The sequence below is a fragment of the Pleurodeles waltl genome, chromosome 10, assembly GCF_031143425.1.
Source record: "Pleurodeles waltl isolate 20211129_DDA chromosome 10, aPleWal1.hap1.20221129, whole genome shotgun sequence".
Taxonomy (NCBI): domain Eukaryota; kingdom Metazoa; phylum Chordata; class Amphibia; order Caudata; family Salamandridae; genus Pleurodeles; species Pleurodeles waltl.
The window spans coordinates 666366771-666380844 of NC_090449.1; the positions used below are offsets into that span (position 1 = coordinate 666366771).

At 47.4% G+C, this 14074-nt stretch overlaps 1 protein-coding gene across 2 annotated transcripts in view; it reads right to left on the reverse strand.

Annotated features, from left to right (window-relative positions):
* Positions 1–14074, reverse strand: part of NCAPG2 (non-SMC condensin II complex subunit G2) — a 269347-nt gene that overhangs the window by 146678 nt on the left and 108595 nt on the right. For both annotated transcript variants that reach the window (XM_069211162.1, XM_069211164.1), the window contains 4 exons: positions 3067–3179; positions 2701–2874; positions 752–822; positions 254–407 (listed from right to left, as the gene is read on the reverse strand). In XM_069211162.1, coding sequence (XP_069067263.1) covers positions 254–407; positions 752–822; positions 2701–2874; positions 3067–3179 — 512 coding nt within the window. The remainder of the gene's footprint in view (positions 1–253; positions 408–751; positions 823–2700; positions 2875–3066; positions 3180–14074) is intronic.

The window sequence follows — 14074 nt, forward strand, 5'->3', positions numbered from 1 at the left end:
AAATTCCTACAATAGTCCTGTAGCCTGTAAAATCTTAAATTGGAGGACACAATAGGCATGGAACCAATTTAATATGATAGTCAGATGCAAGGACAGTTCTTGCTTCATATACTCAAACGTCATCGTAAAGGGGTGGGTTTTGGATGTGAAATGAAATTGTGCACTCCACATCAGCAATGACAGGTATATGGCCTTGTGATATATCTCATTAGGATGGCATTGATATATAAAAGTTGAGATTTTAGTGTCTTACCTTATTCTGAGGCACTGCGTCGGTGAGCCAATCTACAACCAGCTCCATTATATGTCCCACCTGTTTCCAGCGGCACAGGCAATCTATAAGCGTAGAGTACTTGGATTCACCTGCTCCATTCTCCATATTTCGCAATTTGGACAAAACACCGCAGCTGAAAAGTATTACCAAAATGCTACAATTTAGTATTAAATGTGATGGACACTACAATTCGTATATAACCAAGGCGAACATAAAAAACAACAAGAAAAACATGTTGATAGAAATATTGTGAACTTGAAATTAAGTCTTTCTACTACGCAATGTACAGTGTAACAATTCTCATAGATAGAATATGATTATTCATGTATGCCAGATTTTCTGACAATAATTAGGGACACGACATATTAACAAATTGATGTTAAGAAGAGAATATGGACATCCCTCTGGAGGACACATCATGGGTATGTAAGATTGCAGAAGAAACCTAACGTTTTTTTCTCTCTCAAAGTCACATACCTGAATGTAGGAATGGAAGCAGGCGGCATGAAAGAAGCCAAGATCACTAGTGGGATCGTACAGCGATCATCCTAAAGTAAAAAAAACTATGAGGATTACTACAAAAACAACAACAATCAGAGATAAAGTTAGGCATGGTAAGTACTATCACTTTTTCCATTTATTTCTACAACCCTTGTTTATGGTCATGGCCTTGTCCAACTGGCTGAGTCCTCATGTCCAACTCTGTTGCACAATTAAGACATTTCTTAGATTCTGAAACAATCCCCTTGATAAAGGCTGCAGCAACAGTATGATGTATGAAAACTAATGCCGCCGAATGCATAACAGCAGCAAATGAGGTCAGACTTCAGACTTCATATAGGATATCATAATTTACATTTTGTGAACAGTTTGCTAGTGCATGTGGTTTTACTTGTGGTCTCTCCTATAAAATGCCATGGTTCCATGCAATTACTTTCAAATACTACAATATGATTTGTTAAAGTTTGCACAATGTAGATAATTCAAAGTGAGGGCTGATGTAGGTGCATCAACTACAGACCCTAGTGAGTGGGAGCAGCTAGTTTCCATTTAAAAGTCTGAAGAAATTGAGGAACAAATTTAGGAAGAAAAGTGTGTACAGGGTGTGACAGAAGAGAACAGATGCTGCTGTTTCAAGGCATATTAAATCAGTGTTTACTGCTTTCAAATTCCTCATCAGAGAAGCTGGCTACCAGAAACATCATGTATCACTTTTTCTTGTACTTTAATTTGAAAACATTTAACTACGTTCTTTAATCTGCTCACAATCTAAAGAATAATGCAACCATTACAAACAAAATGATAAGAGTACCATTCCTTATTACCGTACTGGCCAAGGAACAGAACCAAAGCTCAATCTAAATCTAAAAAGGAGAAAATATGTATTTTTTTTCAACCGGCAGTGCATAGGTGAGACATGTAGCAGTGTTTCACGCGATTAGATGAAGCAAGAAGCAACTGTGGGCTAGGAGGGCTTGGTCTGAAGCTGCGGGTAATTCCGCAGCCACAACTGTGAATTCAGAGCCCTTGAAGCCAGTAGGAGTGAATTGTTCTACATAATATGGCAAGGTGTGGGGCACAAAAAATAAAGTTAATATGCTTGTTTAACACAAGACTTGAGCAATCTGATCTTACACCGAGCGCATGTGCTCCTTTTAGAATAGCAATCAAACTGGCTAGAAAACATGGATTGGAGCTGATTTTTAACCTTGCCCATCTGGCAAGGAATAAGTTACACATTAACATGCGGATTCATTTTTTCATATATTGCAATCATCATTCGTTAGACTCTTGTGCAAGAATGTGCAACAACATGGCTGTTTTTTCCTACTGGCCCACAGCACGAAACAAGTTGAGCTCAGATTGGGCTATAGAGAATACGACTCAACTAAGGAGCCTGTAATGGTTTAGAGATCATTGCACAGAAAAAGCATCATACTGACCACGAACCAAATGTCCCAACTCGGCAAACTACACAGGAAAAGTTGAAGCAACACTTTCTGCTGCTAAACCAGAGTGAACAAAAGTCACAGAAGACAAATTTGAAGTAGCCAACGTCTTTGTGGACTTCAGAGTTTAAAGTCCAACAATGTGAACTTAACTTCTTAAGACCTGATTTAGTTAATTTGTTACTTCCTGCCTCATGACTTCTACTTAGTTGTTCTCTGATCGCTATTATTCTGTATCATTCTGTAAATTGCTCTGCCAACCTGTGTGCAATGTCTTTAAGCAATTAATCAGGAGTTGCCACTTCCCCAGATATGGAAGATCATAGTAATTGCCTAAACAACAAGAGTGCACTCTGGCAGCCAATTTGTTTTAGAGTTTGTTCCTCAGTGACCAACAGAAGAAAGGATTAACAAGAGCCGGCAAAAGTTAGTCTAGATATTCATATCAACAATTAAATGTACAATACGCAAATGTACCTTAAATATTCTAAAATACTCTGGTAGCACCGTAGAAAACTTCCCAATTGTATAGGTTTTGGCTTCTTCATTCTGGTCTAAGGCCTTATGAATACTTCTCCAAAGAATGACCACAATCTCCAACAAACTGGCCATGGACGCACTGTCATGAGTCGATAACACCTCGTCTAGGACCTGAAATGCAAACATACTGGTGAACTGTGAAGTTTAAAATTAGCACTGCATTAGTATTTTGGACATTACAATACGAACACCAGCACATCCTTGAAATCGTGCATGGAAACACTGGAGTGAACGTGTTCTACTTCTGATGTGGGAGGCACCTTCGTGTTTTCTTGGTAGACTATCTACAACAAACATACATACACTGGCATTTTCTTTCTCGTTGTCTTCCTCTTGATCAGCAGCTCCTCTAGCCTCCTTCATTGCTCGCTGAATGCAGGCATTTAAACAGCGCCGGATCGTTAGCATTAGTTTAGCTGAAAAACGAAAGTAGACAAAAATACACCATAAAAAAAACATTCACAAGAACACATTTTATGGATTACAAAAATAATTACAGGTTAAAAAAGCCTAATTAGTACTGTTGTTATTGTCGATTAGAACTTGTGTAATGTACAGTCTATAATTAGTGTGGCACAGCCTCGCGTTTGTGTCATCTACAGCAAGACCTGGTGAACATTTCCAGGGCAGGCAAGAGGGAGATTTGTCTAATGCTCTGAAAGTCCGGCAGAAAGGCAAAACTGGATGGTTTTGTGAATATCTTCAGGAAATGTTTGAATTTAATTTCTACCATAGTGGATCTTGAGAAAGGGCTTACCTTTCATTCTTTAATGGATTGATTTTTTTTTAAAAAGTTAATTGGGCTTCGGTCTCATTGTCTTTTACTTTTTGGCAATATCCAGATCTCTAAGGGTTTTCAATCTGCAGAAAGTCGGCATCAATGAGTACAGGAACACATGCCTGTGTATTCCCAGAGGACGTCAAGACTTCTAGAATGGAGGGGATAAGACTCTGCAAAAGGGTTTTACTTCGTAATCCGAGAAGTTTCCTACTCCTCTCTTGCACATCTTCATTTTTTGTAACTACTCTTCTCTAGATGGCGTGCTTTGAAAAGCAGATCAGGCTTTAAAGGCTCAATAATTGTTTTCTCCTCAAATTAACAGCCCCTCTAACCAATGGAAGTTAAGGTCTCCACTATGAAGCGACTTTAGCTGTGTCAGCAATTAGCCAGCTCTATCAAACCTTAGCTAAAGCCTCAACGAACGGGGTGCACTACTACTGAGCAGCATCAGTTATCCTGACAAGCAGTACAGGACAAACTCTCCTGTCCACATAGAAGAACTTACCCCACAGAGAATTATTGAAGGGGGTGGGTACTTATAACATGGTCACCGTCTAAAAAGTATGTACTAAAAACTTCAAAATAATAAATAAAAATACATGCCTTTTGGCTGCTAATGAAGGCTGCAGTATTCCCCCAGAGTGCTAAGAATACAAATTGGGAATATCCTGTTGCTGAAACCTAGTGTGGGGCTAGAAACTGTCCAGAGCATCAGTAAACTATCACACCTATACAGCATGGGAACTGAGCTTACTAGAAACTCAAACTCTGCAGGAGGGAGGGGGGCTTTAGGTTTGGTCAAGAGGCCCTCCCAGGGCAGGGCCGGACAGCAACAGATACTGGCCACAAGACGAGCTCGGCTGTAACACTTTGATTTATAGAAAGACAAAATACATGATTCTCTGTAGGCAAGCCCACCGTGGGAGATTTGCTACACCTTTCAGTGTTAGACAATTGCAGCATCGTGGCCACATGAAGAGACTGGATCAATCCCATGAGGCAACAGCAGCTTAAGACACCATGTCAACATGTGGTGCTGATATTAGCAGTGAAATCCAGTCTCCCAACGAAGAGAGTGTCTGGGTCCTTATGAGCTTTTGGCACCCAGGTGATTAATCTGCTTTTCCCAGGAGGTGGCAGAGGGATCTGGCTGAAACAAGTTTCCTGGTAGCCGAGGGAAAAAAAGGTAGCATCGAGGAATTTTCAGCTTATTCGATGTTAGTTGCATCTCTACAAAAAGGGCCAGTGACAGATTTTCATCTGAGATAGGATACCTGACTACCACACTGGCAGAAGTGGTACTAGGTGCCAAAAGCTGAGAGATTTTGCACCAATATCCGGACTCTTATGAGTGAACAAAATGACTCCTGTGGAATAGGTGCACCCTTCTTCATGCGAGCCTGACTGTTCCAGAGGGGCATTATATCAAGGTTAGTACAAAGAGTGCAGCCGTGTTTCAGACAGGAGCTCTCCTCACTAGACATACTAAGTCATGCGGGTCACCTGCTATAACTAACAAGTGACACTACATGCAGGCTGTGAAGCCAGCTATTCTGACATAAGGTAACCTAATGCAAAGAAGAGTGGGGAGGGGGGGAATTAAATAACATGACCCAAAAAGAGATCAATGGTTACAAGAGGCAGGGCCCTGCATTAAGAAGTCGCTGAGAAAAACTGGTTCTGATCTACACACTTCAGTAAAACGTGGTAATAGAAAGGGCAGTCATACTTGCAGAGATGCAGCAGGGCCAAGTATGACAGTGCTCTGAACTAATAGATATAGAAGCAATTTGAGCACCCATAAACGAATAAGGGGCTATGCAGCACACTATTTACATGTGACATTTGTAGGAAAGTGGAGTATGAGGTGTGGGGGTTAGTCCTCACCATGTAATACTCTCATGATACCCAAAGATGGTCCTTCGATTCACACCAATAAATCCTTGGCTCAGTCCTAGTAGTGTGGTAAAAAGCATTCAGGCTTTACTAGCGGAACGTATGTTAAGCATTTCAGAGCACTAACTTGGACAATAAATAATTGTCACGACTCAAAATAAATCCACCAACAATATATAAAAATAGAGCTTACTTTTATCTTAGAGACAACAAAACAAACATAATTGCAGCAGTACAACTAAGTTATAGATTTTAGAAGCAAAATGAAATCGCAGCACAAATGCATTTAAACATTACGCTGAAGTCAATGGAGAACAACCACTAGTGACAAACAACCACCTAGAGGTTGAGTTACGTGAAACCCTTGCAAGGTTAAGGTTGTGCGGCTTCTAGGACCAGGCCACAACAGTCAGTTTAGTTTTACCTGGCCCGTGGCGTCAAGGTGCAGAGTTGTCCTGGCTGTCCATGGTGTTGAGAGGGAGTCGCAGTTGTGCTGAATTTACCGGTTCTACGATATTGCAGAGTAGAAGACTAGGCTGCCGATATCGGATGCAGGCTGCACAGTGTGCCAGTTTGTTGCAGCATCGAGTGTGGGGGTTAGTTACCAGGCACAAAACCTTGGTAGCAATAAAGGTGACAAAAAACTTTGGGAACTTCCTGGGATCAGGGGAGCGACGTAGCGGCGTGAAACTTCAGGGCAGGTGAGACTACAACTCCCAGGGACACTGGACCACCTGGATTTGGGCAATACCAAAGAGGGTCCGACGCCCAGTGATTTATCGGATTCTGTGAGTGTTTTTACCTGCAGTTTGCAGGTGACTAGTGCCACTAGTCCAGAGAGACAGAGTGCTTCTGGTCGGGAGTGAAGAGTTTGAGCCAAGGACGAGGGTCGTGCACATAGTTCCCAGTCTGTTGCCTCAGGGACAGAATATCCTAATTTTGCTTTGTTGCAGTGGGCAAAGTCTGGTTGTCGGTGGCACAGGACTGCTCTGGGTCCTACATCAAAGTCAGTTGTTCTGATCTGAGGATCTGGTGGCAGGGGTATCCCTTAAATCCTGGATTAGGAGGAATTATTGAAGTGGAGGCAAGGGGCCAATGGACATCCAGATCCTGCAGCTAATCCTCTCCTGAGGTGACCACACCCAGTGGGGTCGGACATCTTTTGCTACCCAGAGCCCTCTATTCTGGAATTCCTAAGATGGAAGAAATAAAAATGTATTGCACAGACTGCGCTACTCAACCCCAGAGATGTGGTCAGCCTGCTGGGGGTGTGTGCACTAACCTGCAAATCTAATTTCCCGCTTGTCCATGAGCAAATGTGCCTGGGACAAGGGAAAGGCTGTTTCCTCCTATGGAGGAAATCACAGATGGCTATCGGGGTGGTGAAGCCTTTGAAGCTCACCATCCTGAAGTGCCCATGCACTAGCCCGGCTGGGGGCATGAGGTGTGATCTCCTTCCTGTCTCAGCCTTTGTCTCTTACGCCTGGGAGTGCCTACAATATCCGGCAGGAGGTCAGAACCCTGTCTTGGTGGAAGTCATCACAGGAAAGTGCAGGCTGACCAGCCAGAGCACAAAGAAGTTGGGGCAAACAGCTGGGTGACCCCTAAAGTGCCTCCTGGGTACATGCCAGCTATCCCTTGACAACAGATGTGTGTCAGGGGAAGAGATGGCACATTGCTTGACACCAACATATATAGGTGGTACCATAATGAAGCTAGCAACCCGGGTCTGCCCGGGTGCAAGTCCCATGTTATCATAGGGACATTCTATCACTTAGTGTACTTAATAGAAAAGACACTATAGAGACATATAAGCTCATGCTTACATGCCTGCACCTTAAATATAATGAACCCTGTCTCCTAGGCTGCTGAGGCCTTCCTTAGGGGTAGCTGACTCATGGTGACAGCACAGTCGAACTCGAGCAGTTTGCACTGCTCCTGCAGTCTACAATGGCAGGTCTGCTATCAGTAGTTTGGTTGAGTCGCCCAGGGTGGCACAAACTGGGCTGCAGCCTTTGGGACCCCTTTCCCACCTATGTCATGAATATCCTAGGTACCATTTACTAGGGACTTATTAGGGGGTAAAGTCTATGCCAATTAAAAAATTACCAAATCGACAAATCAGTTTTAGGAGAGAGGACGATCACTGGGGCATGGTTAGCAGGCTCCAGTACACTAAAAGGGTCATAACCATCAGCACTGGGGGGCTAAAAGTGTGTGTGGTGGGGGGGTGACATACACAAAGGGGCACTTTCCCACAACATTAACAAAGTTTCTTACTTGTATTTTGTTGCAAAATGGGTTCCACCCATTTAGTATGCTCAGATTTAAAAAAAATCTTTTTTGATCACCCGGTTTAGGACTTTGTAGTACTGTGGGTGAGCCTCACTACTTGTGTCTCGCCCACAGCAATCACATGGTAAACAGTGTTTACTGGGGGTGTGGCTTCGGGTGTGAAGATGGCGGTTGCACTCTAAGAGTGCTACGGACCCCTCGGTCATCCGCCCTAAAAAAAGGCCCAGTATCCTGACCGGGACACCCAATCCACATCAATTGTGCCCCCCACCCGTGACATGACCAGGGGATTGTGACAAGTGCAGAGATCCAAGGGCTCAACGATCGCAAAAAAAACCCGGCCGGGTGGTCGAGCTGACTGGGCGCCTGGGCGAGGCCAGAGAGTGGAGTGGTTTGCCTCGTACCTGCGGGCCAGAAGATCGAGCTTAAAACTGAGCCGACAGCAGTGGAGAGGAGAATCAGCGTAGCCAGAGCCCAGGCCGTGAGCATCCCGACCCACAGTGAGCAGAGGCATGGTCGAGGCCCAGGCGGAACACCGAGGGCGAAAGGGCCGGGTGGACCGCAGAAACAGCTGACAGGGGGCGCGGGTGACCAGACAAAGCCAGACACTAGGTCAGGGACAAACTGGGGTTGAGGCCTGAGAAGATCTGCTCGAATGGAATGACCAGGCCGCGCCGCTAAGGAGGTGAGAGCGTGGGTCAAGCGCGGCCTGGGGTGCAATGGCAAGTCGTGCCTTCCACCCCGGGGCTGTAGGTAGGAAGAGCCGCCGAAGCCCAACCACATTCTTAGCATACCCCTGCCGCCGCGAAACACGTAAGCAGAGGGGACACCAGGACCCGGGGAGTCCCCGGCGAGGCGACAGACCAGGATAAGAGCAGTGAGTACATGAGACGACTCGCCTAGAGGGTCACCGGACTTTCCTCCCCCACTTCTACCCTCGAGTCCACCAAATGTCGCAGAGACGCCCCTCGGTCTGGGCCGCCCGAGTGCCAAAGCGGCCTCACAGACAGCGCTGACACACGGCTCCTGTCCTCTGGACAATAGTTGCTTTGGCCCACACTGTGGAGGCAGGATCGACGGGGACATCATTGACACGGGGACCTCCTCAGGACTCGCCATGGGGAAGGACAAACTCAATAAGCAGCCACCTGCCTCACAGCAGCGCATCGACCAATACGCCACTCTGCCGACCCACCACGGAAATAGTGCCCAGAGGCTGGGGACCCCCTGCAGTGGAGAGGGTGGTCACTATCCTCCAGGCGATTCGGTCATCACAACAATTGGTTGAGACTAAAATCGGAGAAGTGCACGAGGATGTGGGCACCCTCCGACAGGACCTCAGGACAGCAGTGGGCCGCATAAAAGAAGCAGAGGATAGGGTCTCAACCTTCGAGGACAAAATCACAAAACTTAAGTCCAAGATGGCCCAACTGTCGACGCGCACTGGCGAACTCCACCACAGAGCCGAAGATGCAGAAAATCACTCCCGGCGCAATAATTTGCGCTTTGTAGTATTCCCTGAAGATGCAGAAGAGAACCAGACTGCCGAATTCCAGTGGCTCCAGACATGGATGCCAGAGCAAACGCTGTCCTCATGGTTTGCGAGAGAACGGCCTCACAGATCGTTGGGCACCCAGGCCCCGTGAGAGGTGCAGAACAAGTACCGTTCATATGAAGCAGTCAAACAAAAACTCAGAGCGATGCAGCTGTCGTATACGCCGTTGTTCTCTGCATGCCTCAAAGTCCTCTTCAGTGGAAAATCCTTTTTCTTTGACACCCCAGAAGCCGCCTGGGAGTGGCTCACTGTAGAACATCAGGTTGTCAGACAGGAACTCTCTATTAGTCTACGGGGCTCCCCGACAACCAGACGCAATGAATCGCTGGGTCTGACGCACAAGCGGGGTGCACCTGATCCCACCGCAGGAAACAGAGTGAGGAGACCCGGATATCTGTGTCTGACTCAGTGGTTACCCTTGGCTGTCCCTGGGCCGGCTTTGACCACCCATTCAGAGGAGGGACGGAACATAACGACCCAAGTAACTGACGCCTTAGTCAATCTCCCTCCCTTATATGGAGTATAAAAGGTGACACTGCACCCCAGTGACACCTCATGATAAATAGGAGGTCCAGGAGGGGGGCTTTATTGCAGAACTCCGACAACACCATCCCACACCAACTACAGAACTCTGATTTTGGGGTTTCAGTTGTGTTTTTGGGTGACAGATGCTTCAGTGATGGAAGTAAGGGGTGGGAGGCTGTTGGGGGGGTTGGATGAAGTTTCAGTAGAAGTACAGCAGTTATGTTTCAGGCATGTTTTTAATTTCTGGTGGACAGGTCATTCCCTCAAGTTTACTGCCTGCGTATGGTTCCCCCTAATTGGACTTTTTGCTCATGAGCCCCCTCCTATGAGGACCAAAATCCATACATAGATCTAAATGCCTTTCACTGCTACTCCTACATGCGTGTCGGGACCCCTTAGGGCAGTCATATCCTGCACTGTTTGGCACTTTCCGCCGCTTAGCTCCCTCTGTATTACTACTCCAAGAAACACATCTCCTGGACTCACGATGCCCTATGCTACTGCAGGCAGCTACGACAGGGTATTATACCATGCTGACTTTATCAGAGACACTAAATGCCAAAACTAGTTATCTCCTAAAAAATATAAGCCCCCCATCCCCTGTTACACTGGAACAGTTTCTAAAGGCCCTCCAGGAAACGAGGGCAACTTCCACCGGGACTTAGCATCTTGCGGGGCGACTTTAATGCTGTAATGTGCCCGGATACGGATACCACTGGTGCACCGGATCGTCCGAGCCAAGCAGCTGTGTCGTTGGGCAGACGGTCTGATCCTCTGATGTGTGGCAGATATGGCACTCCAGAGTGAGGCAATACACACACACAAACATCAGTGGCACATCAAAACACACGCAAGAATGAACCTCCTTCTCATGCCAGCATCAGACGTTGGCTGAGTTGCAGGTGAGCAGCTACTCCCACATGGGATCTCTGATCACTCACCACTTCTGGTAAAGATAGGTGTAGGAAAATGCCTCTCATGGCATGGTTACCCCCAAACGTTTTGCCTTTTGTTGATGCTACTTATGACTGAAAGTGTGCTGGGATCCTGCTAACCAGGCCCCAGCACCAGTGTTCTTTCCTTAAACTGTACCTTTGTTCCCACAATTGGCACAGCCCCGGCACACAGATAAGTCTCTGGTAACTGGTACCCCTGGTAACAAGGGCCCTGTGGCCAGGGAAGGTCTCTAAGGGCTGCAGCATGTATTATGCTACCATGGGGACCCCTCACTCAGCACATGCACTCTGCCTCACAGCTTGTGTGTGCTGGTGGGGAGAAAATGACTGTCGTCATGGCACTCCCCTCAGAGTACCACGCCCTCAGCCCACTGCCTGTGGCATCTCTCTAGCAGGCCTTGCAGCCCTAAGGCAAGGTGCACTATACTACAGGTGAGGGCATAGTTGCATGAGCACTATGCCCCTACAGTGTATAAGCCAAACCTTAGACATTGTCAGTGCAGGGTAGCCATAAAGAGTATTTGGTCTGGGAGTCTATCAAACACGAACTCCACAGTTCCATAATGGCTACACTGAAATCTGGGAAGATTGGTGTCAAACATCTCAGCACAATAAATCCACACTGATGCCAGTGTGAGATTTCTTGAAAAATGCACACAGAGGGCATCTTAGAGATGCCCCCTGTATACCAGTCCAAACACCAGTACTAGGCTGACCAGTTCCTCCCAGTACTACCACAACCAGACAGGTTTCTGGCCACATGGGGTGAGTGCCTTTGTCACTGTGGCCATGAACAAAGCCTGCACTGGGTGGAAGTGCTTCTCACCTCCTCCTGCAGGAACTGTAACACCTGGAGGTGAGCCTCAAAGGCTCATGCCTGTTATAGTGCCCCAGGGCATCCCAGCTAGTGGAGATGCCCGCCCCTCCGGACACAGCCCCCACTTTTGGCGGCAAGTCCGGTGGAGATAATGAGAAAAGCAAGGCGGAGTCACCTGCCAGTCAGGACAGCCCCTAAGGTGTCCTGAGCTGAGGTGACCCCTGTCTTAGGAAATCCTCCATCTTGGTTTTTGAGGATTCCCCCAATAGGAACAGGGATGTGCCCCCTTCCACTCAGGGCTCAAAGAGGGTGTAGCTACTGTCCCCCAGACCTAAACACACCCCTACATTGAGTATTTAGGGATGACCCTGAACCCAGGAAATCAGACTCCTGCAACCTGAAGAAAGAAGGACTGCTGACCTGAAAGCCCCCCAGAGATGAAGGAGACAACAACTGACTTGGCCCCAGCCCTACCGGCCTGTCTCCAGACTCAAAGAACCTGCACAGTGACGCATCCAGCGGGACCAGCGACCTCTGAGGACTCTGAGGACTGACCTGCACCTAAAGGACCAAGAACCTCTGTCCACAAACAGCAGCAAAGAAAGCAACTTTAAAGAGACTCTAACTTCCCGCCAGAAGCGCAAGTCTTCAGACACTGCACTCGAGTTCAGGACAACCAACACCGCAGAGAGGACTCGCAGGCGACTCCAACAACTTGGACACCCTGAGTCAACCTCCCTGCACCCCCACAGGGACGCCTGCAGAGAGGATCCAGAGGCTCCCCCTGACCGCGACTGCCTGGTAAAGCAACCAGACGCCTGGACCAAGCACTGCACCCGTAGCCCCCATGACAGAGAGGAACCACCTACCAGTGCATGAGTGACCAGCAGGCGGCCCTCATCCTAGCCCAGTCGGTGGCTGGCATGCGAAGCCCCCCTGTGCTCTGCCTGCATCGCCAGAGTGACCCCTGGGTACCTCCACTGTTTTCAACGACAAACCTGACACCTACTTTGCACACTGCACCCGGCCGCCCCTGTGGTGCTGAGGGTGTGTTTTGTGGGCTTGTGTGTGTCCCGCCCAGTGCTCTACAAAACCCCCCTGGTCTGCTCCCCAAGGACGCAGGTACTTATCTGCTAGCAGACTGGAACCGGAGCACCCCTGTTCTCCATAATCGCGTATGTTATTTGGGCCCTCCTTTGACCTCTGCACCTGACCGGCCCTGTGTTACTGGTGCGGTGACTTTGGGGTTGCCTTGAACCCCCAACGGAGGGCTGCCTATGCCCAGGAGACTGAAATTGTAAGTGCTTTACTTACCTGAGAAACTAACCAATACTTACCTCCCCCGGGAACTGTTGATTTTTGTAGCATGTCCACTTTGAAAATAGCTTATTGCCATTTTTGCCAAAACTGTGTATCCGACTGTTTAAATCAAGGTTCTATACTTACCTGTGTGAAGTACCTTACAATTTATGTACTTACCTAAAATTTGAATCGTGTGGTTCTAAAATAAATTAAGAAAATAATATTTTTCTATTTAAAAACCTATTGGGCTGGAGTTAAGACTCTGAGTGTGTGTTCTCATTTATTGCCTGTGTGTGTGTACAACAAATGCTTAACACTACCCTCTGATAAGCCTACTGCTCGACCACACTACCACCTAGATCCTAGATTTAGGGGCGCGTTAGGGGTCAGAGGGCAGTAGCCATTGGATACTGTCCCTGAGGGTGGCTACACCCTACTTGTGTCCACTCCCTTTGGGGAGGGGGCACATTCCTATCCCTATTGGTCCCTGTCCTCCAAATCAAGATAGAGGATTCTGCAGGGAGGGGTCACCTCAGCTCAGACATCTTAGGGGTGGTCCTTGCTGGGGTAGTCACTCCTCACTGTTTTCCCTAAGTTTCCCCCTGGACTAGCTGCAAAAAGTGGGGCTTTGTCCGGGGGGCGGGCATCTCCACTAGCTAGAGCGCCCTGGGGCACTGTAACCCGAGGCTTGAGCCTTTGAGGCTCACCGCCAGGTGTTACAGTTCCTGCAGTGGGAGATGTGAAGCACCTCCATCCAAGACAGGCTTTGTTTCTGACCACAGAGTACACAAAGGCACTCACCCCATGTGGTCAGAAACTCGTCTGGAAGAGGTAGGCTGGCACAGACAGGTCAGTCCTACACTAGCACTTGGGCTAACATACAGGGGACATCTCTAAGATGCCCTCTGTGTGTATTTTTCAATAAATCCCACACTGGCATCAGTGTGGGTTTATTGTGCTGAGAAGTTTGATACCAAACTTCGCAGTATTCAGTGAAACCATTATGGTGCGGTGGAGTTCGTAGTGACAAACTCCCAGACCATATACTCAATATGGCTACCCTGCACTTCCAATGTCTAAGAATGGACTTAGCCGCATGAGCAATGTACCCCTACATTGTCTATGTCCTCACCTGTGGTATAGTGCACCCTGTCTTAGGGCTGTAAGACTTACTAGACGGGTGA